Below are 24559 nucleotides of genomic sequence, written 5' to 3' on the forward strand. Positions count from 1 at the left end.
CCTAATTCACTGCCCCTTTGCATTGCTCATAACTAGCATTCCCATATACATTCTCTCTGCATCTCTTCCGTGCCAGGGACCAGAGACTCTCCCCAGGACTCTGTCATCTGTGCCCTCAGGGCACGCACAGGCCATTCCTGGGGAAGGCTCAGAATGAAATCTCCCTGGAGTAGCCCAAACCAAGTGCTGGCTCCAAGACTCCTCCCTACCAGGGGAGATCAGGTATGCTGTCCTGGAAGGCAGTATTTGGATTGGTCCTTGAAGGATGCAGGATGGGCACAGATTGCTGGGAAGTGTGGAGTGGAGAAGGGCTCAGGTCAGAGGACACAAGATGGGCATCAGGAGAGGCCTTGGGGGCCCTGCTGCAAGCTCTGCTCTGATTCTGGGGGCTGAGAGGAATGTCAGGCATTTTACCCATAATACATTTACTTCTTAAGATTCCTGTAAGGTAGGTGTGAGAACCCAAGGTGAAATAACCTGCGTGCATTTCCAGCCCTAATCAGTTGAGCTGGGATTTACACTTGGAGCTGATGCCTCCAGAACTCTGTCTACTGCACTTGGCGCCACTCCTGGAAGAATTTGGGCAGAGCAGGGACAAGATCAGCTTTGCCCTTTAGAAAGAGTCCCCTGGCAGCTGCATGGGGGAGGGAGTACAGGGGAAGAAAGGCCAGTGAGGAGCCCCCAGCAAGGGTGCTGGCAGGAGGGGCTGCTGAGCTTTTTAGGGGGTGAATGGGCTGGGCTAAGGACTTCTGAGACCACAAGAGAAGAATGGAGACCCTCCTAGCTTTGGGAGGGAAACAGGGAGGGGCTGGGTGGTCACTGTGGATTGGAAAGACCTACCTGTAACCCTCAGGTAGAGTCCATTTGACCCCTTGTGACCATTAATACTGTGTATAATTTTCCAGGCAGTTGATGGGACAGAGGTAGAGGCAGAGTCAGGCAACAGGCTGTCATTCCAGATTGTTGAGCTGATGCCATGAGGCTGCATATGCAGACCACACTCAGAGCTACCTGGGCCAGTTCAGGACCCAGACCCATAGACAAAGCTCAAACCCTTCCCTTGGGCTCAGTTTCTGCCCATCAGGGAAACATACATCCCTTTCTGTCCTGGCAGGTCCCTGCTGGGGTTTTGAGGAAAAAATCTGCAGTAGTCCAAGCTTGGGAGAGGCAAGGAGCAGGAAATGCTTGCCTGGGGCTGACCATGACAGGTTGGAATCATGGCAAGATACTGGGGAGCAGGGCTCTGGGGAGAGTTGCTGGGGTTGGCAGTTAAGAATATCTCAGAACATGAGGATAGGAGGCTCAGGAGACAGTCCTGGGACCTCATTTCCATCTAGGACTCTAGGTATCTGAGCCTTGCTGGGGACCACACACACACTCTAGGAAACAATGGGGCGAGTGGAACCTGACAGGCCCAAACTATTGTCAGATTCTTCTATCCTGGATTTCAGAGAAGGTAGTATTGCTCATGTGTACTGGACCTTACCATTTACAAAGCACCTTCCCAAGCATTATTCCCTGTCACTCTCATGATCCACATGCTCACTCTGAGGTTTGCTCCCACCCACATCCAGGCCTCCTTACCTAGATCTCTAATCTCACTGTTGGCATCTTCTTTTGGCTCATCAACACTCAGGTTTCCCATGCTTAATTTTAAAATTAGAAAAAAGCCCTGGGTCCCAAACCACCTTAAATTACCGCCTTCTCTGGCCTTCTCTTTGAGCAGGGAACTCTCCCACTTCCCCCGTAGACCCCTCTACTCCTGTAGTTTGCTTTGCCTTGTGCCTCTTCTGAAATCCTTCTCTCGGAGACACCAGTAATGTTTCCACTTGCCGAATCCAGGGCACACTCTCCAATCCCAATTTTACCTGGCCCCTTTTTAACATGGGGGTCTGTTCCCACATTCTTGAAGCCCCCATCTTGGTCTGCAGGGTCCTCCCACCCACGCCACTCATGAATGCTAATGATGCCAGGCCCTTCCCATTTGGGATGTGAGAGATGTTCTCTGGTCTTCCCAAAAGCACCTATTTTCCCCAAATATTCTCCCCCTGTCATGTTAAGAGTGTCACACCCACTCTTGGTGCTCCAGTCCTGACTCCTCTTTTGTCCGCCACCCCCTGAACCCCATCTCTATGAAGTTTTGTCCGTTCTTCCTCCCAACCCTTCCCAGGCCTTCCCCAGGCCACTCAGCCTCTATCCTCCCAGTCCCCAGTGCTTCCTACACTGCAGCCACCCTTTCGGGAGCAGGGGTCATACTCATGGTGTGGGGGGCAGATTTCTGGGCTGAAGGGCAGGTAGCAGGGCTGGAGTATGCTGGGGAGCAAAGGCAGAGCAGGGACTAGGGTGAGGCATGAGGAACACCCAGGGCATCAAATGTAAGGAGGCGCTCGCTCTCCGGGTCCTGCACTTACACTGCACCCTGGGTGCCTCCCTTGCCTCACTCTAGTCCCAGCCCTGCCTGTGAGGACAGATTGGTTGCAGGGAGGAAGGTGGTAAAGTGCTGTTCTCCACACCTGGGGGTACGGCAGCAGAGGGAATGGAATTTTACAAAGGCAGTGTGGACTGGCTTGGTGATGAACTTCCCAACCATCTGTGGCTGCAGTTCCAGGTGTGATGGCCAGAAGACTTCTGAAGAGCCAGAGTTTTGTCAGGCTCCCCTGGTCTGGGGCCTGATAGGGACACAGCATTAGAAGTGGGCATCTGGGTAGAAGACATCGGAGAAGCACTCCTAGGGCCCATGGTGCCATCTGGACCCCTTCACCTTGGTAGAGGAGGGCTTCCTCTGTAGTTTCTGATGGGAGTAGCAGGTAAGGCTTGAAGGAAGCCCCCACCATCTCTGGTACACTTATTTGAGCGTCCACACCAGCGGCAGGCACTGCCTGGTGGATTATGCAGATCTCCGGGGTAGGTGTTCCCAGGTGTGGATTTGAGACAAAGGAACCAGGAAGTCGGGCCTCCCTGAGCGCAGGTAACCCGAGGCCCTGCTCCCGCTGCTTCTGTGGGGGAGGGCGTGCACGCCCACAGAGGGCTCAGAGGACTTCACCGTGAACTGAGCGGGGTCAAGGTCCACAGGGAGTGAGGGAGGGGAGAAATCCAGGAAGTCTTCCCGGTGGCAGTGAATTCTTAGAGGGTTCACGCGGCTCGGAATCTTCGCCGGCGCCGCTGGGGGCGGAGGCCCCGCCCCTCCCGCGCGCACCTGTGGGAAAGGCAGGCCCCAGGGAAGGGACTGCCAGAGCCCGCAGCTGGCAGCACTGCGTCCTCTGCCCCTGCCCCGCCATTGTACTGGCCGCAGGCCGTGGGTCCTCGAAATTGGGAAGATCTCGGGAAGACCCCTTTGCCTAGCGCTGCAGCCGCAGTCCCTGGCCGTCCGCGGGGAACGGGGCGTGCCTGCGGTGATATCCGCAGGCGACTGCGATGCGCACCGCAACGGCTGCTCCCGCCCACCCCCACCAAGACCTCCATCCCCTCCTTCGCCCGCCGCCCCGGGGCGCCTGGCACGTGGCAGCTCCGCGAGGTAGGTCCTTCATTCCTCCCCTTTCGCAGAGAACACCGCAGCCCGGGATGGCTCAGTCGGTCGGTCCAAAGCCGCGCAGCTGGTTCGGGCCGAACCTCGACTGCGAGAATGAGGCACATGGCCCCTGCAGACCTGGTCTCGGAGGGTCCCAGGCTTGAGGACCCATCGGCCCCGATCCTCTTGGAAAAGCAAGGAGAGGACCCTGCGCTGGTAGTGAGCCTCCACTTCTGCCCTTGACTGCAACCCTAGGTTAGGGGCCTGGGAAGAACCCACACACAGTTCTTGCATAGGGGTGGGTTTCTCTCCCCCCATTAACTTCTGAGGTTCCTTGCTGGATTCAAATACTGCTGTCTCCTTCCAACCACACTCTCCAGCTCTTAAGGTTGCATTACAGGGGCTCAGACCCAGGGTAAAGAATGCCTAAGTTCTGGGGGTTGCAGTGAAGAATTGAGGCTCATGGAGGAGGTGGGGTTGAGGTGGGAGCTGAGTGGAATGCTGAGCTGAACAAAGCTGGGCAGGTATGTGCGCGATGCCTTGGGGCTTGGGCTTTGTCGGATGGGCTTGTCAGATGAGCAACAGACAGCCCCCATTACCAGGCTATCACCCTTACCCCAACCCTGTCCCTTCACCTTGGGTGTCTGGGAACTCTTGTACCCATTGTCAGGAAGGGGACACTGAGGGGCAGGGGGCTGGGCTGACTTAGCTGGGGTGGTGGGAGTGGGGGTAGGGCTGACCTGTCTCTACCTTCCCACCTGTGCCCACAGTGCCCCCCTGGCTTAGTCATGGCGAAGCTGGAGACACTGCCTGTGCGTGCTGACCCGGGGCGGGATCCCCTCATGGCCTTTGCCCCTCGGCCCTCTGAGCTTGGCCCCCCAGACCCTCGCCTGGCCATGGGCAGTGTGGGCAGTGGGGTTGCTCATGCCCAGGAGTTTGCCATGAAGAGCGTGGGCACCCGCACAGGGGGTGGGGGCAGCCAGGGCAGTTTCCCTGGCCCCCGCAGCAGTGGCAGTGGGGCCAGCAGGGAGAGGCCAAGCCGCTATCCCTCAGAGGACAAGGCTCTCGCCAACTCCCTCTACCTCAACGGTGAGCTGCGGGGCAGTGACCACACGGATGTCTGTGGCAACGTGGTGGGCAGCAGTGGGGGCAGCAGCAGTGGGGGCAGCGACAAGGCCCCCCCCCAGTACCGCGAACCTAGCCACCCACCTAAGCTTCTGGCCACCTCTGGCAAGCTAGACCAGGTCAGTCCCCAGGGCCCTGTGCTGAGGATGGGGGTGGGAGGCAGTGGAGAGAGGATGGCAATGTGCCTTCTTAGAGGTTGGATTGTAGGGCCTGGATGGAGGGTGGGCTGGGGAGCCACAGAGTGGAGCTCTGGGGGCCAAGTCCAGCTGGTGGGGTCAGGGCAGAGATTTGACTTGGGGGTGCCATGAGGTGGAGACCCAGCGGGAGGGACTCTGGAAATCAATGGGGTTGGGAGGTGGGGCTGAACAAGCCTTAGCCAGAAGAAACAGGCTGGGGCCAAATCTTAAGGCTCCATCCTCATGCCCACACCCATTCCTTTTACGCAGTGCTCAGAGCCACTAGTTCGGCCTTCAGCCTTCAAGCCCGTTGTACCCAAGAACTTCCACTCCATGCAGAACTTGTGCCCCCCACAGACCAACGGGACCCCTGAGGGACGACAGGGCCCTACTGGCCTCAAGGGTGGACTGGACAAGTCTCGAACCATGACCCCAGCAGGAAGCGGGAGTGGGGGTGGCCTCTCAGACTCAGGCCGGAACTCACTCACAAGCCTGCCTACCTACAGCTCCAGCTATAGCCAGCACCTGGCACCCCTCAGTGCCTCCACCAGTCATATCAACCGCATTGGCACTGCCAGTTACAGTGGTGGTGGTGGCAGTGGGGCAGGCTACCAAGACCTGGCTACCTCCGACAGTGGGCGGGCCTCCAGCAAGAGCGGGTCATCCTCATCCATGGGCCGGCCAGGCCACCTGGGATCGGGGGAGGGGGCAGGTGGAGGCCTGCCGTTTACAGCCTGCTCGCCACCCTCACCCAGTGCCCTGATCCAGGAGCTAGAGGAGCGGCTGTGGGAGAAGGAGCAGGAGGTGGCAGCTCTGCGGCGCAGCCTGGAGCAAAGTGAGGCTGCGGTGGCCCAGGTGCTGGAGGAGCGTCAGAAGGCCTGGGAGCGCGAGCTGGCTGAGCTGCGGCAGAGCTGCAGCGGGAAGCTGCAGCAGGTGGCCCGCCGCGCCCAGCGTGCCCAGCAGGGCCTCCAGCTGCAGGTGCTGCGGCTGCAGCAGGACAAAAAGCAGCTGCAGGAGGAGGCAGCCCGGCTGATTCGGCAACGGGAAGAGCTTGAGGACAAGGTGGCTGCCTGCCAGAAGGAGCAGGCTGACTTCCTGCCCCGGATGGAGGAAACTAAGTGGGAGGTGCGGGCTGGGGGCATGGGCCTTCTCTCTCTGTGTCCCCTTCCTTCTGCCCCTCTGGAGAAACCTAGAGCAGTAGCCCACCACTGTCACAAGGAGATTGAAGGGTGGAGGAGGGTAAACATTGACTGGGAGTGTCAGTGAGGACCAGAGCTGCCCCTGGGCAATGTGTACTAGCCATGTCTGGCCTGAGTCTGAGGAGGGGACCCAGTGTTTCATTTCTGCCCAGTCTGTTGAGGAGCTGACCCTGACGGGGAGCTTGGTGTCTCTGGGGCTGGGGTGTTGATGAGCAGAGCTCTGCCTTCACCCCGGCTTCTCCTCTCACCTGACCCTGTCCAGGTGTGCCAGAAGGCTGGGGAGATTTCCCTCCTGAAGCAGCAGCTGAAGGACTCGCAGGCGGACGTGTCCCAGAAGCTGAGTGAGATAGTGGGGCTGCGCTCGCAACTGCGGGAGGGCCGCGCCTCACTGCGGGAGAAGGAGGAGCAGCTGCTCAGCCTGAGGGACTCCTTCGGCAGCAAACAGGCCAGCCTGGAGCTGGCGGAGGGCGAGCTGCCCGGGGCCTGCCTCAAGCCGGCGCTGACCCCCGTGGACCCTGCCGAGCCCCAGGATGTCCTGGCCACTTGCGAAAGCGACGAGGCCAAGATGCGCCGCCAGGCGGGGGTGGCCGCGGCCGCCTCCCTGGTTTCCTTGGACGGGGAGGTGGATGCCGGCGGGGAGGGCGGGACGCGGGCCCTGCGGCGGGAGGTGGGGCGGCTGCAGGCTGAGCTGGCGGCCGAGCGGCGGGCCCGGGAGCGCCAGGGCGCCAGCTTCGCGGAGGAGCGCCGCGTGTGGCTGGAGGAGAAGGAGAAGGTCATCGAGTACCAGAAGCAGCTGCAGCTGAGTTATGTGGAGATGTACCAGCGCAACCAGCAGCTAGAGCGGCGGCTGAGGGAGCGCGGGGCCGCGGGGGGAGCCAGCACACCCACTCCCCAGCACGGGGAGGAGAAGAAAGCCTGGACCCCCTCCCGCCTCGAGCGCATTGAGTCCACAGAAATCTGATCCCCCGCCTGGGCACGTGGCCTTTTGACAAGTGCCCAGTCAAAGGCCCGAGTCCCCAGTGTCCCCTCCCTGACATTTCTCTTCCCTCTGTCCACCATATCCCCAGACCAAAGACATTCCCAAAGCAGCTGTGCCCAGGTTCCTCCCCTGTCCCCACTGGGTGCCCTCCCAGCCCTGCCACTGGCTCTCTGGGCAGCCACTTGGGCCCTCCTCCCAGGGAGGGAATAGGGGGAGGCAGGGTGAGTGGGATTGAGGGACCCAGGTAGCAGGGAGCCATGCTCCCTTTGGCGCTCGCTGGTGGGAGATGGAGGTGGCAGGCCCAGAGTGCCATGAGGTGCTGCAGTCCCTCGGTGGGTCTAGGTTGCTACATCAGCTCCCCCGTGCCCAGTGATGCTCTCTGTGTTTGCCTCCTGGGCCATGTAGCTTGAGGGGCCTGCATGGACTCCGCCAAAGCTGACAGACCTTGGGCTCCCAGCCCCTTTCCTGCCTGTGCTATCTCCCTCCCTGGGCAGATGGGCAGGACAAGTGGGAGCAGATGGCCTGCCTGCTGTTGAGGGGGCTACCTGCCCAGCTCCTCCCCACAAGGTCTCTTAGGCTCAGGCCTCAGAGCTGGGCCTGGTCCTGAGTGTGTGTCCATATGTGTGTGTCATGGGGTGGAAGAGCTGAGGTTGGATACTCAGTGCCCAGGGAAGATCTGTCTGCCCTCCTGTTCTTGGCAAGGGCCACCTGGAGGCTTCTCAGCTTAACTCCACTCTTCTGGCCAGGATCCCACAGGGTAACAGCCCCATCTGCTTGGCGGACCCCACACCCAGGGCCATTGTCCAGCTCTAACTACAGCTATTAAGAGCTACCTGCCTCTCAGGCACTTCCCTACCCCAGTTTCTGAGGTCATATGAGTGTCTGTGATGTCTTCCTGTGTCTTCTCCCACTCGATTCTCCTGGTCTCCTGCTTTCATGCTCAGAACATCATTGTCCCAGGCTGCCTCGTCCCCAAAACTTCACCTTTTTTTCCAGTAGAAAGTTCTGTTTGATCTTTGGTGCACTGCCCACTTCCAAGCTCCACTGGGCTCAAGCCTGAGCCTGAGGTCCTTGTTTTGAGGGGGCAGAGGGATGGTTGTGATTGCCCTTGACGAACAAGGCTGACCTGAGAGGAACGCTGATCCCTGAGTTCCCAGGGCCCTGAGGTAGCCCAGCATTCACCCAGGGTAGGCAAATTTCTAATTCACCAGCAATAAAAATTAGAGGAAGGCTTTATCCTTAGCCCTCATATTTCTCTCTTTTCACTCTCTTCCTCCCATTCCCAAAACTCGTTTTGGGGGGTTATGGTGGAGAGCAGGCAACTACTGTGAGCAAGTCCCCCAACCCCTGACCAGCCTCCTCCCACGACTGGTGACTGTTTAATAAGCTGTGCATCCCCCACAAAAACAGGAGTGCCCCTCTGTGTGGCCTCCATCCCTCTGCACAGCCCCTTCCCAGTGGCCCTCACCAGATCTCTGAGCTGGGTTAGGAGCCATCCTGGCAATCACTGCCCATTCCACTCACCCTTCACTGCACCTGCTCCAGAGCCTAGGCCTGGGCCAGGGGCAGGGGGAGGAAAATACATTAGTAGGAAAAATATATAGAAAAAACTATTAACAGATTCAGCTTTGGGACTTCTAACCACAAAATAAATGATATATAAATATATATAAATATATATCTCTACCATATGTGATGGAAAGACTTTGTTTTCTTTTCCCAAAGAAATAAAATGGAGAAAGCCTCTTGAATGGCATTCTTTGGCTTGCTTGTGTCTTTGCAGGTATCGGAGGTAAAGTCTGGGTGAGGGGGCTGTGGAGGGCAAAACCAGAGTAAACATTTCCCAGAGGAGGCATGAGACCAGAGGTGTTCACTGGGCCATGTTAGGAGGTTGGCCCAAAGCCCAGGCTCCTCCACGTTGCCAGGGAGGAGTCATGGTTCCACGTTTCTGCTGGATAGATCTAGCTCAGAATTTGGACACCAGGCTGCCGGCCACAAGGCAGGTGATGCAGGACAGCCTGCAGCATCCTGAGCCACCTTACAACAATTGGCCCCTTTGAGGGCAGAGTCCATAGACACTAAGGCTGAGAACACCTTTGTAATTAGTGGAGAGGCCCCAAAGGCAGAAGAGACACAAGTGTGTGAGCAGGGAGCTATCCTTTGTGGTTAACTGCTATCCATTAAGACAATTCCTTCTGTCATTCTCACAAAGCGCCCTAGTCAAGAATGCTTTCCACTACAAGTAACACAACCTAATTTAAGGGCCACAAAGAATGGTTTATTTTTCCTCACCTTACAAGTCTGGTTGTAGACATAGGTGTCACAGAGTGTTGGATCATCAAGGACCTAGACTTTTCATCTTCCTACTCTCCCATCGTTAGCATGTTGTTCCCTTCATGCCACAAGGTGGCTGCCACAGCACCGTGAAGGGATTGAGGCAGAATTACTTATCATGAAAGTAAAGCTTTTCCAGAACCCTGACATCACATGTCCCTTTAAATTCTGCCGTCCAGAAATAAGTCACATGCTCCTCCCACTTCAAGGAAGGCTGGGAAATGGAGGGTTTGGCCACTGAGGAACAGAATTGTCATTGCTGCCTAGGAGCAATCAAGGTTTTTCCTATGGGGATGGGTGCTCCGTCTCTCTGGGTTCTTCTGACAAGGATAGTCATAATCAACAATGAACAGTTTTTTGCCCTGGTCTGGCCAGAGTAAGAGAACACTCCCCGAGCAAGTGATGTCAGGAGTCTGAGGCCCCAAAACGCTCACACTCAGCCAAACAGTGACCACTACAGAGCTCGGGAGTTGGAATGCCAGGTTTGCCCCCGCCTTTCAGTGAAGTGTCCTCCCTACACTTGCTTTGTCTCCCAGACAAAATGGTACCCTGAAGAGAGGACCATTTCTCAGGTCTCCTTCACAGTCCTTAGGATGAGTGGACCAGCAGGCAAGATATGAAGACCCTGATCAGCAGTACTCAAGTGCCTCCAGGAATGGCAGTCTGGGGCTAGCCCTCCCGGAAGGTCTCAGTAGAGGCTCTTCCTTGCCTAGTTGCCTTTATCGATCAGGTTTGAGTCCCACTGCTTGGGGAGGTGGAGGATCACCCTGACTCATCTGCCATAGCGTAGGCGTCCTCAAGCAACTCACAACCATTTTACCTAAAGGGCTCGTCTATCCATCACTAACTCTTCTCCTGAGAGCACTTTATAGATCCATCTCTATTACAAATGCATGATTACCCTCATTGTACAGATGAGAAACTAGGCTTAGAGAGTGTAAGTGACTTCCTCAAGGCCATAAAAGCCTGAATGACGGTCTGGGATTCGAACCTATGTTTAAACTATTTAGTAACTTCCAGAGCGGTCGGTCCGCGGCGGTGTTTTCCTGCAGACCCCCGGTGTCCTCTCAGCAACGTTCTCCAGTGGAAAACGTCCTAGGAAAACGCTGATAAAGTCTTTTGAACCTCGGCGGCACCCGTAATCCGAGCTGCACACGGAAGTAGTGTGCAGTTAGCCGGAAGTGGGCTGTTGGGCTGTTGTGTTGCTGAGCGAGTCGTGGTGGCGCGGCAGCCCGCGCAGTCTGGAGTCTGGTGCCGGGGCGCTCGTGCTTGCCAGGCTCAGGTGAGTGGCGGCAGCCGTGGGGGCTCTCCTTGCCGACCAGGGCTTGGCCTGCTTGGCCTGCGCCTCCGGTCCTGTCCACGGCAGATGAGCGCGGAGGCCCGGCTCCGCACTTCCTGGCCCAGCTGCGGCCTCCTCTCGCCGGCCCGGCCCTGGGAGAATATCGGCGACCCCGTCACTCGGGAGTTCTGTGACCTTGGGCAAGAACCTTACCTGAACTTTGATTTCTTTCCTCTGTGAGACGGAGATAATAACAGTCTTGTCTCACGGGGCTGTTGTGAGAACGTAGTGAGATATTCTGCCGTACCTTTTATCTACACTTTAATGTGTGTGCGAGTCACTTGGGGATCTGGTGATTCTGATTCTGTAGGTCTTGGGTGGGACCGTGAATTTCTTCGTTCGTAACCAGCTTCCGGGTGAGGCTGATGCCGCTGATTTGCAGGCCACGCTCTGAGCAGCAAAGCCCTACACTGTATTTTCCTTAGTACCTGGAAGTGGTTGAGTCTTCAGTAAATATCAATACAATATGTACCTTCTGCCCATTTTTAATACGGTTTCTGGTTGCACAAACTTAAGAGTATTATTGATGTCCTTTCGTTTTTCTCTCCAAGGACATGAAAAATAATTGCCCTTTCTTTTTCTGTACAAATCATGACACAGCTCTTCTGTCCTGACTCAGGAAGCTTTGAGCTTTCTTTATACCACTTAGGTTCATCGACCTCTTCAGGTGACGCTTCACTGCCACTCACTGCAGACCCTTGGACAGTGCTTCATCCTGTGGAGCTGGTAGTCAAGTACTTTAATGCCACCTTGGTTGGTGTTTTATGCTTTAGTCATTTGTTACAGCTGGAATCTGAATTCATGTTTGCAGCCCTTTGCTTACATTTTATGTATAGTTAACACAGATCTTTCCAGAACTAGATTTTGCAACCCACTGCTCAGGATGGCCATGGACAAGCTCCGGGATGAATTCGCTATTACCTCATAGACCAAAGTAAAATCTGAAGACTAAGTGCTGCGTAATACAACTGAGAAAGGGAGGTCTTTGGGAGTTAGGCCCCTCTAGCTTATTTTTCAGTATGGTTTTCTTCCCCGTTCATTGGTTTATTTTTCTGGCTACCAAGAAGGCATTGTCATTCACTGTGCAATGAGTCAACTTTTATTTCAAAGAATTCTGAAGTCCCCACTTCCCTTGTCTGAAGTACTGTACTCTGCAACCTTGCAAACCTAGGAAAATGGATAAAACCAAGTGTTCAGTTGAGTTGACAGTGATAGTACCTGCACGATTATTGGGGAGTTTTTTCACATGACTGTGGATGTGGCTATTTCTCTTAACTTGCCTGGATTTTGTCAGTCCTCTAATCATCCCATTTAGGTGGGCTGATAGGACATAATTGCTCTCTGTTGTTACACCCAGAGACTTCCCAAAGACCAAGTTTTATGAAACCCTTTAAGAGCAGTGGCTCTAACAGAATTGTCTATGGGGCCTGTCAGACTGTGTCAACCCAGACCTTTGCCCTTCTGGTAGAGGGACAGAGTCTTAGAAGAGAAGGAGAGGTCTTTCCAAGCTAACAGGTTTCACAGATGATGGTGATGGGCTGTTCTCTCCCATAAGCACAGAGACTAGAACGAAGTAGAGGGAATGGACTGTTCGATTTGATTTGGGTTTGGCTTTGTGGGTGACACTTAACCTTAACCTAAACACCTTTGCACTCATGCTCTACCTTCACAACGGGAGCAGAGCCCTCTCTTGTCGGCCCTGCTCCTATATGCAAACAAGCACAGAAGAGAAGAATCTAGCCCAGTTGGCATCTGCATAAACAGCCAAAGGTCCTCAGTGTCCATCTCTAAGCACTCCCCAGGGCTTTAAAGTTTTGTAGACTCTCAGCAGGAGACTCCAGCACCTAAAGAAAGTTAGTGTTTTGTATTTTTATTGTCAGCATTGCTCAACAAATTGCTAAGATAAGATTGGGACTTCAAGTATCCATTTATTTGTGGTAGTTTTATCAGGACAAAAGAGGGTAAACCTTTCTATCAAAAAGATCAGGAATCAGAATTAAGGGATGAGATCTGCTAACTGGTAAATTGAATATGCTGAGGATGTTATATACTTAATCTACAGTTAGCATGGCTGCCCTCCTCCATCTGGCTTCCTTCCTCTAACTTCTGGACGGTAGTTTAACACGAAGCTATTCGACCTTGCTCAGACCTGCACCTGGAAGGTGGAAAGGTAAGATTCCTCGCTTCTGTGAAATCACATCATTCAGGGTGGTTTGGGCAGTGCTAAGAGTCTCTGAGGCTCCACTCTGATTTGTTAGGACCCCGAAAGAGGAGACGGGTGTAGGTTACATGTGGAGCACTTAAACTAGGAAAGGAGTTTTGTGAAATGTCTCATGTCTTTGAATCTTCAGAGAAGGTGTCAGGAATTATTGATTCGGCATCTCAGTGTTCTCTTTCTAGTTCTCTCATGATTTCTCTGGGCATATCCTCTGGGAGGAGCTAGCTTTCAGCTGTGTGTCCACTATCTGGGCAACATATCCTGATGGCCCCTCCTTTGCAGTGCCTTTTCTCCACACTGTTCAGCTTTATTAGCTCTGTATCTTCCTTGTGTTTCTTTTTATTTCTTCTACACAGTACTCAAGACCCAACTGCTGAAGTGGTTATATATCAGACCTGAATACGTAGATATGGTGTCTATACAGTTATTCTAAAAATTACACGGTGAAAAAGTAAGTGGCTACTGTTGCCCTTTGTACTTTGGCTCTGCATGCCTCTATGATTCTTGATTTTGTCGTCATTTTTGTTCCTGGGCATCCATAAAGAAGTTGCATAGACTGTAGGAAGTGCTTGCACTAGAAAGAACTTGTCAGCATTTTCCTGGAATATGAAGGCTACTTTCTCTATTCACCGTGTTCTTGAAAAAAATGTTAATTTTCCATTAGTACATGTATTTTGTAAACAATTTTTGTCAAAGTTATACGTGGTTTACACAAATAGTTTGACAGAGCCTATAACACTAAACATGAGTTCCCTCTTTCCTCTCTTTGTGTTCCCCAGAGACACTTCCAACTATTTGTTTCTTTTGGCATATGTATTTCTAAATAATATATTTGTGTTGCTCTTTCTTGATTTCTAGAAGTTTGTGTATCTGTAAAATTTTCTGACTTCATTACGGACTTTGAGGCTTTAGATCTCTTGTGTCACTATCCACTTTCCACTGCCCCTTGTCTCCCTTCATCCACGAAATAGTTTGCTTGTAATTTTTGGTTAGTCTGATATTCAGAGTTTATATTAATAAGATGATGTAAAATTATACATAGCTGAGTAGGGAGTATAATATAACATATTCTGTCTTGTTCAACTTTATTCTTCTCCCTGGAGTTAATAATTTTTGTTACTGTGTTATCAGATTGGTTTCTGTCTACCTATTACTACCAGATTTTCTGTTAGAAGTGTAAATCTCTCCTAGATAATGTCCATTTCCTCCAGCATGAACTGGTTGCTCTTTATGTTTGCTCCCAGCTGTAGTCTTTTGATCTACTTTCATCATTATCCTGGGGTTTTCCTTTGCTTCTCTCTTATGTTGAACCCTAAATTCTGGATCTCATACCTCTTCTGCCAGCTTTCAGGTCTTTAGTTGTAATTCTCTTGACCTTGGTATGAGGGTAAGTTGTAACCCATTCCTTCATGTAGATTTCAGTCTCTGAGGTCTTCCCCTTGTTCTTCTTGTAAATAGTATAAACTAACCATAGTGACAGCTAAAGTTCTAGGATGGGATGAGCTTTTGATCTTCCCCAGTTCTAACCCTCCAACTCCAGGGCACCTGGAAGCCCTATAGATTGTACAGGGTCCTCCCTACCGCCCTGTCCAGAATCTGACTCCCCTTGTCTTTCTAATACACCAGCAATATGGGTGCTGGAATCAGGTAATCTTTGATGTCAAACCCCATTCCTTCCTTTGGCTGTGTAATCTTCAGTACGTTTCTTAATCCTGTGATGTCTCCTTTCTTCATCAGCAATATAGAGATAATAAAACCTACCTCGCAGAAAGGTTGAAAAGATTGGAACTAATGCAGATAAAACAGTTCAACCAAGGCCTGGCACAGATGAGGCCCTAAGACAGTCGTGGCTCTTGTTATTTCCATCTTGGGACTTAGTTTTTTAAATAAAGAGCTGTGTTAATTCACAATATAGGCTCTATACCAGTCAAACACTGATGTTCTAGGAAATGGTCTTTTGTTCATTTCAGGACTGTGCACAGTAATTTCATTAAGTACTCTAAGGTAGTATTAATTGAAGTAATTTAAATTAGTTAATGTACTTTTAAAATTGTGTCATTTATAAAGGTATTTGTTAAGTTAATCCACATATTCTTCTGTATTAATAGTTTTAACTCCAGTGAAAAGGGGAAAAAGTTAATTTATCAAAGATATGACAGAAAATCTCCCCACAAAAAGCTATGTAGTTACTTTCCTTTTATGTAAGTTTACTTTAGGTAATGGCATTCACTTGTGTTCTTGTTCCACTGAGTATTTGTTTGTACTTTTCCTTGTGTTGATGCCTGCCACATACTTACCCTGTAAACCAGCTTTCTCTTTCTGGATGGACATTTGAGTTGTTTTCAGTTTTTTGCTTTTAGCATAACAATTTTGTAAAAAAAGTTGTTTTTTTTTTTTCCTTTAAGTTAGTTCTTCAGATCTAGTTCCCAAGAGGAGATGAATGACTACAGATTTGAACAGTTTATGGCTTTAGATGCACATTGTATTGAATTAAATTTAGATTCCGGGCCCTAAGGAGGTTGTCTTAAAAGCTTTGTTCTATTAACTGGGGAGTTCATTACTTGCTCCCTCTTTTGTTCCTATTCCTGTGCTGCAGTATTAATGGATATTCCTAGTGACTCTTGAGGCACAAATCTTTAATTAGCATCTAAATATTAAAGAAAAAATTATTTCAGTTCTATTTTCTCAGTGTTTTCTAATTTTTAAAAAGTTGGCCATCTGCATTCATAGGCGTAAACTACTGATCTATTTAGCACACCTTTTTCTTTAAAGGGCCAGACACTAAATATTTAATGCTTTGCAGGCCATATGTTTTCTTCAGTTCTGCTCTTGTAGCGAGGAAGCAGCCACAAGCAGTATGTAATGAATGGTCCAGCTATGTTCAGGTAAAATTCACTTAGAAAAACAGGTGGGAGACTAGATTTGGGCCCTCTGGGCCATAGTTTGCTGACACCTGGTCTATAACATCTGGAACCATAGATTGAAACTTAGTGTGCAGAATGGCCCACAGGCCACAGTGAAGAACCAAGTGTATAAATTTAATGTGGAAGAATTCTGCTCTGGTTCACAAAGGAATTAGAGAATATATTCCTGCCATCCAGAGAAGCCTGTATAGCTGGGCTACCTGAACAAACCACTGACCTGCCCTGTGGTCCCTGGTTCTTAGGCTGTGGGCTCTGGAAGGAAGGGGTTGGCAGAGGTGTTGGGCAGGTATTTCAGAAAGTCATTTTGGCACCCTCAGAATCCTTGAGGGATTTTCTGCAGCAGTAGCCCTGTCTGGTCCATATCTTGGTATCTCAGGGCTCCCTTGAGCTTGTCAGGCTTTGGCATTTCTTAAGTGGAAGGAAAGATAAGATAATAAGCCTCTAGAGAAAACGAGAGGACAATGGAGTCCATTTTTCATAGCCTCTCATGGTTTCTACTATGGAAGGAAATGGGTCTTGTGCTGCTCATAGACAGGATAATCAACATCTAACTCCCCGGAAGCATTGCCAGCCCACCGCCTCCAGAGAAAAGCTGTGCTGCTCCCCTTGCTTGTCAGGGCAGCATGAAAATTGGTGTTCCCTGAACCCTGTGCCAAGCTGTGAGATGATTTTTGCTTCACACCCCTGAACTGATAGTGACCAGGGCCTTGACCTTCTGCCCTTCCCTCAAAATGAGTGAGTTTTTAAGTATACTTCCCAGTTGCATGACTAGTTTGCGACAGTGATTCAGACTCTGTTAGAAGCCTCCTGAAGAGGAGGTAGGCATCTTCTAACAGGTATTGGGGCAACATTAAAACAACAGAATTCTGTAATCACAAGCTTTGTACCTTAGGAACAGGGAGGGTTATTGTTGGTGTGATTAATTAAACTTTATATCAAACCCTGCTTTATAGTTTTGGTGTTAGCATGGCAGCTTTTACCAACTTTCTTATTCTCCAGATGGGCCCTTTATGCATCATCAGAGAGATGGAATATGTTGCTCACTTTTGTTCCCAGCTTTCTTTTTAGAAATCTGCCTTTACCTTCCTTTTGGATGTTAGCAGAGCAAATGTCTTCTCTGACCATCACTGCTTTCCTTCTACAGTAAAGGAATTCTGTCCAGAGGACAGGGAAAGTCCAGAAGGAAGTCTCAGCAGAGTCCAGGGAACTGCCAGTAGTACACTGGGTGTAGGGTTTTCCTGTGTCTTTATATGAAGCACACGGAGTTTATCCTTGATGTATGCTGTCTTGTGATTTGGGCATTCATAGCACTGAACTTAAGTGGACAGCAGAGAAGTTTTAATCCATTTCTTATAATATGTAAGTTTTGGTATTGTGAGAGGTGGAAGCCACTTACTCTTCATCTACCCTTTTTTCAGTATCTGGCACCAATTCTGGCCCAGTCATTTGTGATCCATGGCTCTTGTGATATGCCGAAGATTTCCAGGCAGTTTCTGTGGAACGCCTCCCCGTCCAGCTCTAATCAAGCACCAGATAAACAAGAAATTGTCTGGTCAAACCTGTGAGGACTGTGTTCTGACTGCTAAAACGATCCATTCTGACATCAGAATGGCAGCCACTCTCAAGTTGTTAAAACCTTTAGGATATCGAGCGTTTTGCAGTCCTTTTGTCTACGGTTTAACCCAAAGTGTGACATATTGGAATGTAGGAAGCTGCACACAGCACAGGGAACAGGACCCTCCACACCACAGTAGGCTCCGCCAACCCGCTAAAAAAGTTGAAAACATTCATAGCATTTCCTCTTCTCGGAGGATCCTCACAACCAGCAGTGCCCTCCTGGGTTTGGAATTCAGCAGGGATTCTGCCTCTGAGGCCAGCAACTTGACACCAGACTCACCCAAGGCCATGAGAGATGATGAAGAGGATGTAGAAGTTTTTGATACCTTTGGAAACCCCCGAGTTTTCCTACAGCTAAGATCAGAGTACCAACTTCACAGCTATAACAAATCTGAGACTTGTCAGCCCCTGTCTGTTTCAGAAGGTGAACTGATACTGCATAAAGTCACAGTTTATCAAGATAATCTCCAGCCTCAAACCATTGCTGATTATTTCTGTAAGCTGAGCACTTTGCCTGCTGAGCAGCATCCTCTTTTGCTCTCCAGGGCCAGCTTTGCTTTGCTCTGCCAGCTGAGTGTGAAAAACATACAGCTCTTTGATGCCCCTCAACTGATCAGTATTTTGAAAGCCTTTATCAATTTAGGCGTCCCTCCTTCCCATTCAATGCTAGATGTGTATGAAACCAGATTTTGCCGTAATGTGTGGGAGATGAATCTGGATCAGCTTCTCTTGGTGGCTGACCTCTGGCGGTACTTGGGCCGCAAAGTACCTCAGTTTTTAAAAATATTCTATAGTTATCTTAATTTGCACTGGAAAGATCTATCCTTTACCCAGCTGATTCACTTAATTTACATTATAGGTGAAAGTCGTCAGGTACCCCAGGACCTAATGCAAAAACTAGAATCGTTGATTCTCAAGTATATAGATTTGATCAATTTAGAGGAGATTGGTACAGTCTGTTTGGGGTTCTTTAAATCAAGTAGTAATCTTTCTGAGTATGTCATGTGGAAAATTGGAGACTTGGCTTGTGCTGACATGCAGCATCTGAGTAGTTATGCCTTAGTGAATATTCTCAAAATGTTCCGTTTCACTCATGTGAATCATGTAAATTTCATGAAGCAATTTGGACAGATTGCTCCTCAGCGAATTCCTTCCCTGGGAGTTCAAGGTGTCATGCATCTGACTCTTGCATGCTCGTCATTACGCTTCTTGGATGAAGGGGTAATGAATGCTGTGGCTGCTTCTTTGCCTCCTAGGGTAGCATATTGTCGAAGTAAAGATGTTGCCAAGATTCTCTGGTCATTTGGAACCCTAAATTATAAGCCACCCAATACAGAAGAGTTTTATTCTAGCCTGATAAATGAGATTCACAGAAAAATGCCTGAGTTTGACCACTTCCCAGAACACCTGCTCACCTCCCTGCTGGGCCTGGCATTTTCTGAGTACTTTCCAATAGAGCTCATCAATTTAGCTTTGAGTCCAGGGTTCATCAGGTTAGCTCAGGAGAGAACTAAGTTTGAACTCACTAAGGAGCTGTATACTCTTGATGGTACAGTTGGCATCGAGTGTCCAGATTACAGAGGCAATCGTCTTAGTTCTCACCTTCAACAAGAGGCGGCAAAAACAATGTGGAAACTAGCAAGCAAGGATATGTGCTCAAAGCCTGAATTTCTAGAAGCTCTCTTTCTGCTCGAGACCATGTTGGGTGGGCCCCAGTACATTAAACACCATATGATTTTGCCTCATACCCGATCTTCTGACTTAGAAGTCCAGCTTGATGTTAACATGAAGCCATTACCATTTAACAGAGAAGCTTTATCAATGAAAGATATGGCCAAATTAAGGCTTAAACATGTGGGAGTCACTCTTACAGATGATTTGATGAGTCAGCTACTCAAAGGGAAATCGAGAAGGCATTTCCAGGGGGAAATTGAGTCAGAAACTGGGCAGCAGCCGACAGAATTAGAGAAGGCAGCCATACCCTTAGGAGACTCCCTTTGCAATGTGGCAGATAGACTGGAGGCCACAGGGATGGCTGGCCTGTGTCCCCCAGCCTGTGTCCCCCAGCCTGTCCCCCAGGCCCCATGTGTGAAGCTGGCTATTCAGTTAACAAACAAGAACCAGTATTGCTATGGTTCCAGGGATCTGCTTGGACTGCACCAGATGAAGAGACGGCAGTTGAATAAGGTTGGGTACCACGTGGTAGAGTTACCCTACTGGGAATGGCTCCCACTACTGAAACGAGCTCATGTAGAAAAGCTGGCATTCCTCCACGAGAAAGTGTTCACCTCTCTTCTCTGAAGGACCTTCAGGGACATTTCTATTCATAAATGCTGTAACCTGTACCAGATGTTGTGAAACAGTTATAAAAGCTAGAGTACAGGTTTACTAATAAAATCATTTGTAGAGACTTCAGTCTTGTCTGTGGCAGATCAAAGCTAGTGTGTGTTACTGTGAATTGTAACCTGGTCCATTTGTACAAGTTACTGCTAATTGGTGCAGGTAAATAATAAACATCTTAATATCCTATTTTCAAGTAATTCCTCTCTCTTTTTTCTGTTTACTGGCCTTATGATTATTTTGAGTTTTTAAGAAAAAAGTGTGGTCAGACATTATGTAAAGCCAATTTTTTAACAGTGATTTTCATATACTTTGTTTTAAAAAAAGAATCTTTTACAGCTTCACTTACATTTCAGGAAATTCCCTCTATGCATGTTTTCTTCACACCCTTCAAAATTAAAGTGTTTTTCATTCTTGTTTAGATTTGGGTGGTTGTCCTTAGTTGCTGGTTCTTCCTGCTTTAAAGAGCCATTTCAGAATTAGTCAGCCTAATATCATCCTCTTAGACCTCCCCCACCTCCTACTCCTGCATTTCTAATTTTCTTAAACTACCCCCAACCCCTGGGATATTTTCTCCCTGAGACTGGCCCTAGAAGAGTATAATTATGTAAGTGCCTTTGGGGCCAGTGGTTCCCAAATCTTGACTAAGCAGAACAATTTTCAGGCTGATGTACTACCTTTTGTAATAGGAAGTCTAGTGGGCTTCAGGTTTGGTTGTATTAGATCTACAAGCATAAGGAGATTGTATATGTGTAAGTAACAATACAAATAACTTTTGTAAACAGTTGGAGTCTGTGAGAATTTTAAGAAGGATCCTTCCCACCATTATTTAGTTCTCATCTCAAAGTTCACTTACCTGTCCATTCTAAAACAGTACCCCATTGTCCTTTGATCATGCTCTGTGTTAGCACCTCCAGCTTCATTTTCCTCACTGCACACGGCAGCATTAGCAAGTATTCTGTATTTGTTTACTTAACTGGTTTCCCCGTTAGAAGGTGGCCCTTTTGAGTTACATTTGTCTGTGTAATTTATCTCCGGTGCCTAGAATGGGTCCTGGCATACAGATGATAATGTTTAGTGAGGGATCTGGGAATTTAGCGTTTGGGCATTGCTGGAGACTTGGGGGAGGAAAGAAGGCAGATGGGAGAGCTAGAGAAGTAGAGTATATCTGGGTGACAAAGGCCTATAGTGTGGCTAAAGAGCCCAAGTCTTTAGGTGCTGGGTGCCTCTAAAGGTCTCTAAGGGAATAATTGGGCAGATTCATATTTTAGAAATGTTAGGTACAAAGCAGGTTAGAACTAGATTGAGGGGTGGGGTGTGAGAGAGAAATCAGGGAGAGTATTCGCAAATGTGTACAAAAGCTCAGTTGAGAGAATGGCCAGAACTATGGAAGTGGAAAGTTTGAATTTCAGAGATGTTTGGAAGGGGAAAAAGACAGGACTTGCTAATTAATTGGCTTGGGAAATAATGATTTTGGTGCCTAGATTAATATGAAGTCAGCAACTAAAATTGGGACCAAAGCAGGAAGGGAGTTTAGGTCATGTTGACATGGACCTCCAGGCAGAAATGTCCACACTGGGGTTTCAAATAGGGATGAATAGAGGTGGCATTCAGAACCACAAGTGAGTGAAATTGTCTGGGACAGGTGGGAAGGAGGTTATTGCAGGTAGGGAGGGGAGAAGATGACCAAGAGTAGAGTATCAGTTTTTTGTTTTTTTTTGAGAGGGCATCTCTCATATTTATTAATCAAATGGTTGTTAACAACAATAAAATTCTGTATAGGGGACTCAATGCACAATCATTAATCAACCCCAAGCCTAATTCTCAACAGTCTCCAGTCTTCTGAAGCATAACGAACAAGTTCTTACATAGTGAATAAGTTCTTAAATGGTGAACAGTGCAAGGGCAGTCATATCACAGAAACTTTCGGTTTTGATCACACATCATGAACTATAAACAATCAGGTCAAATATGATTATTCGTTTGATTTTTATACTTGATTTATATGTGAATCCCACATTTCTCCCTTATTATTATTATTATTATTTTTAAATAAAATGCTGAAGTGGTAGGTAGATGCAAGATAAAGGTAGAAAACATAATTTAGTGCTGTAAGAGGGCAAATGTAGATGATCAGGTCTGTGCCTATAGACTAAGTATTAATCCAAGCTAGACAAGGGCAACAAAACATGGACGGATGCAGAAGATTTCTCTCAAAACAGGGGTGAGGTTCTAAGCCTCACCTCTGTTGATCCCCAATTTCTCACCTGATGGCCCCCCTGCGACTGTGCCTGTCTTAGGTTGTTCCTCCCTTGAGGAATCTTATCCGTCTCTGGCTAACCAGTCATCTTCCGGGGCCATACAGGGAAATGTAAAGTTGGTAAGTGAGAGAGAAGAAATATTCTTTTAAAAAGGTTAGCTTTTAACTTCTTTGCAGATTTATGCCCTGTGGCTTCTATGCCCTGCATTTGTCTTGAGGTATCTTTACCACTTGGAAGAATTATGATACTGGGTAATTTCGATATGAGGTATGAATTCTACTAAAGGGTTGTAATTAGGAAGGAAGAAGAAAAGCTATAGAAGTAGCAGACGGAAGAAAACATGGGAAGATTGATTATTTCTTTGACGTATCTTCTTGTAGAGTAACATAAGCATGTATAGGTTTTAAACTACTAATTAAATTGCGTACACACATTGACATAATAGGAATACAGCTACATAACAAAAGCAGACCTACAGTTACCAGCCATAACCAGTGAAACCAAGAAAACCAGTTAGGCACCCTAGGCATTTGTGAAAACTTATCAATGATATGATGGATATTGTCTAACTGAATTTGAATAGTTTGAGAAAAATCAGACAAATTAAAACAACACATTCCTGGGAACTGTTCACATCCCATATGTTCTTTTAGCAGTAGATAGTTTATAGTCACACGATTTTGGAGCCCTGCAACTTGCACTTCTCCTAATTCTTGGTTGAGTTCCGACAGTATAGATCCAGTCAAATTTGTTGTTTTACTGTATGCACAGGCCAGCTTAGATATCTCCTTCTTCATTCCAATGGCAAGTCCAGGAACCTGCGGGATGAATGCAGCTACAACTGCAACAGCACCAGGATCTTTGTTGAAGTTTTTTGATGATCATCTTCTGGAATGACTCTTCCAGAGGATGTTGATGTTGGAAGTTCTTCTTCATATCTTAATTCATTTTCTGGGTAGCCAAATTAGGCTTTGATCTAGAGTATCAGGTTTTTTTTTTTTTTTTTGTAGATAATTATTTTTTATTGAAGGGTAGTTGACACACAGTATTACATTACATTAGTTTCAGGTGTACAACATAGTGATTCAACATTTATATACATGACAATTCTAGGTACCAGCTATCACCATACCAAGCTGTTACAATATCTTGACTATATTCATTACATCCCGGTTACTTATTATTTTACCATTGGAAGTGTATACTTTTTTTTTTTTTTTTTGTGAGGACATCTCTCATATTTATAGATCAAATGGTTGTTAACAACAATAAAATTCTGTATAGGGGAGTCAATGCTCAATGCACAATCATTAATCCACCCCAAGCCTAATTTTTGTCAGTCTCCAATCTTCTGAGGCATAACAAACAAGTTCTTACATGGAGAACAAATTCTTACATAGTGAATAAGTTCTTACATGGTGAACAGTACAAGGGCAGCCATCACAGAAACCTTCGGTTTTGCTCATGCATTATGAACTATAAACAGTCAGTTCAAATATGAATACTCATTTGATTTTTGTACTTGATTTATATGTGGATACCACATTTCTCTCTTTATTATTGTTAGTTTTAATAAAATGCTGAAGTGGTAGGTAGATACAAGATAAAGGTAGAAAACATAGTTTAGTGTTGTAAGAGAGCAAATGTAGATGATCAGGTGTGTGCCTGTAGACTATGTGTTAATCCAAGCTAGACGGGCAATAAAACATACACGTATGCAGAAGATTTAGAGTATCAGTTTTTATAGGGAGGGCAAGGCAAAAGGGACCCAGTGATAAAGATAGAAGAAAAGCAGTTAGATAATCAGACTTAGGAGGAAAAGGTGGCATAGAAGTATCAGAGACCACCCATACTAGGATTCATGGAGCTCAGAAAAGCTGTTAACGCTCACAGCTATGGTTTATTACAGTGAAAGAATACAGATTAAGATCATCAAAGGAAAGGCATCAGGCACAAGCTTTCAGTTGAGTCATGCAGATGGTCCTTAATTTATCCAGCCTGGTGTTTGCCAGCATGTGTAGATACTGCCAGTTAGCGTAGCCCACCTGAGACTTGATGTGCAGGTTTTTGTTGGGGGTCAGTCATGTAGGCTTGGAGTACCCACATAGCTGACCTTAGTTACTCAGTCCCCAGCCTCTCCAGAGGTCCAGCTCATACAGTGTGGCCCAAGGCTCCCACCATAAATCACACTCTAAGCATAAACTCTCTGGTGTGACCCAAGGTCTCAGGTATATAAAGATAGTCTTAGAAGGCAGGATGTCCCAAGGGCTTAGAGATTATCTCCCAAGAGCTAGTGAAGGACCAGTTTCCTTGAAATGTGCGGGATTTGAACATTCTAAACACTGAGTTAACCTTTCACTGCACAGAAGCCAAAGAGAAAGGAGAGTATTTCAACAAGGAGAGGGTTTCGCACCATGTCAGTTGCTGGGGAGAGAGCAGTTAAGGGAAGAACTGAAAAGTTTCCAATGAGTTTGGCAATTTGAATGTGATTGATGACGACAACACAGTTTGAATTGTCAGGGCAAAAGGCAGATCACAC

At 48.2% G+C, this 24559-nt stretch overlaps 3 protein-coding genes across 11 annotated transcripts in view; all 3 read left to right on the forward strand.

Moving 5' to 3' along the window:
* Nucleotides 1-3295: 3295 nt before the first annotated feature.
* On the forward strand, nucleotides 3296-8759 carry LZTS3 (leucine zipper tumor suppressor family member 3). Of its 3 annotated transcripts, none has more exons than XM_036924650.2 (4): nucleotides 3296-3727; nucleotides 4279-4752; nucleotides 5080-5871; nucleotides 6271-8759. In XM_036924650.2, exons 1-4 carry the CDS (start codon nucleotides 3623-3625, stop codon nucleotides 6967-6969), a joined length of 2070 nt encoding a protein of 689 aa, XP_036780545.2. In that variant the 5' UTR covers nucleotides 3296-3622; the 3' UTR covers nucleotides 6970-8759. The 3 variants fall into 3 exon arrangements, with proteins under 3 accessions (XP_036780545.2, XP_036780543.2, XP_036780544.2); XM_036924648.2 differs by having other exon boundaries at nucleotides 3298-3727; nucleotides 5080-5934; nucleotides 6271-8758; XM_036924649.2 differs by having other exon boundaries at nucleotides 3299-3724; nucleotides 5080-5934; nucleotides 6271-8758.
* Nucleotides 8760-10487: 1728 nt separating this feature from the next.
* Nucleotides 10488-24559, forward strand: part of UBOX5 (U-box domain containing 5) — a 47016-nt gene continuing 32944 nt past the window's right edge. For 3 of the 5 annotated variants that reach the window (XM_036924656.2, XM_036924660.2, XM_036924661.2), the window contains exon 1: nucleotides 12724-12830. The gene's annotated coding sequence lies outside the window, so the exon portion shown is untranslated. Of the gene's footprint in view, nucleotides 10604-12723; nucleotides 12831-13234; nucleotides 13330-24559 lie in introns of those variants that run through there. The other 2 variants (XM_057502812.1, XM_036924657.2) reach the window with 2 other exon arrangements.
* On the forward strand, nucleotides 10498-19955 carry FASTKD5 (FAST kinase domains 5). 3 transcript variants are annotated; one of them, XM_036924654.2, is made up of 3 exons: nucleotides 12792-12830; nucleotides 13235-13329; nucleotides 17221-19955. In XM_036924654.2, exon 3 carries the CDS (start codon nucleotides 17258-17260, stop codon nucleotides 19718-19720), a length of 2463 nt encoding a protein of 820 aa, XP_036780549.2. In that variant the 5' UTR covers nucleotides 12792-12830; nucleotides 13235-13329; nucleotides 17221-17257; the 3' UTR covers nucleotides 19721-19955. The 3 variants fall into 3 exon arrangements, with proteins under 3 accessions (XP_036780550.2, XP_036780547.2, XP_036780549.2); XM_036924655.2 differs by lacking the exons at nucleotides 12792-12830; nucleotides 13235-13329 and adding an exon at nucleotides 10498-10603; XM_036924652.2 differs by lacking the exon at nucleotides 13235-13329 and having other exon boundaries at nucleotides 12719-12830.

This window comes from Manis pentadactyla, chromosome 5 (assembly GCF_030020395.1).
Source record: "Manis pentadactyla isolate mManPen7 chromosome 5, mManPen7.hap1, whole genome shotgun sequence".
NCBI classification, from domain to species: domain Eukaryota; kingdom Metazoa; phylum Chordata; class Mammalia; order Pholidota; family Manidae; genus Manis; species Manis pentadactyla.

What these genes read in the sequence shown, in the direction of transcription:
- LZTS3 (XM_036924648.2), top strand. Translation starts at nt 3,623, where the DNA reads ATGAGGCACATGGCCCCTGCAGACCTGGTCTCGGAGGGTCCCAGGCTT. An exon ending in GAGAGGACCCTGCGCTGGTA is followed by an intron (nt 3,728 to 4,278) that starts GTGAGCCTCCAC and finishes CTGTGCCCACAG; the next exon opens with TGCCCCCCTGGCTTAGTCAT. An exon ending in CCTCTGGCAAGCTAGACCAG is followed by an intron (nt 4,753 to 5,079) that starts GTCAGTCCCCAG and finishes CCTTTTACGCAG; the next exon opens with TGCTCAGAGCCACTAGTTCG.
- FASTKD5 (XM_036924655.2), top strand. Translation starts at nt 17,258, where the DNA reads ATGGCTCTTGTGATATGCCGAAGATTTCCAGGCAGTTTCTGTGGAACG.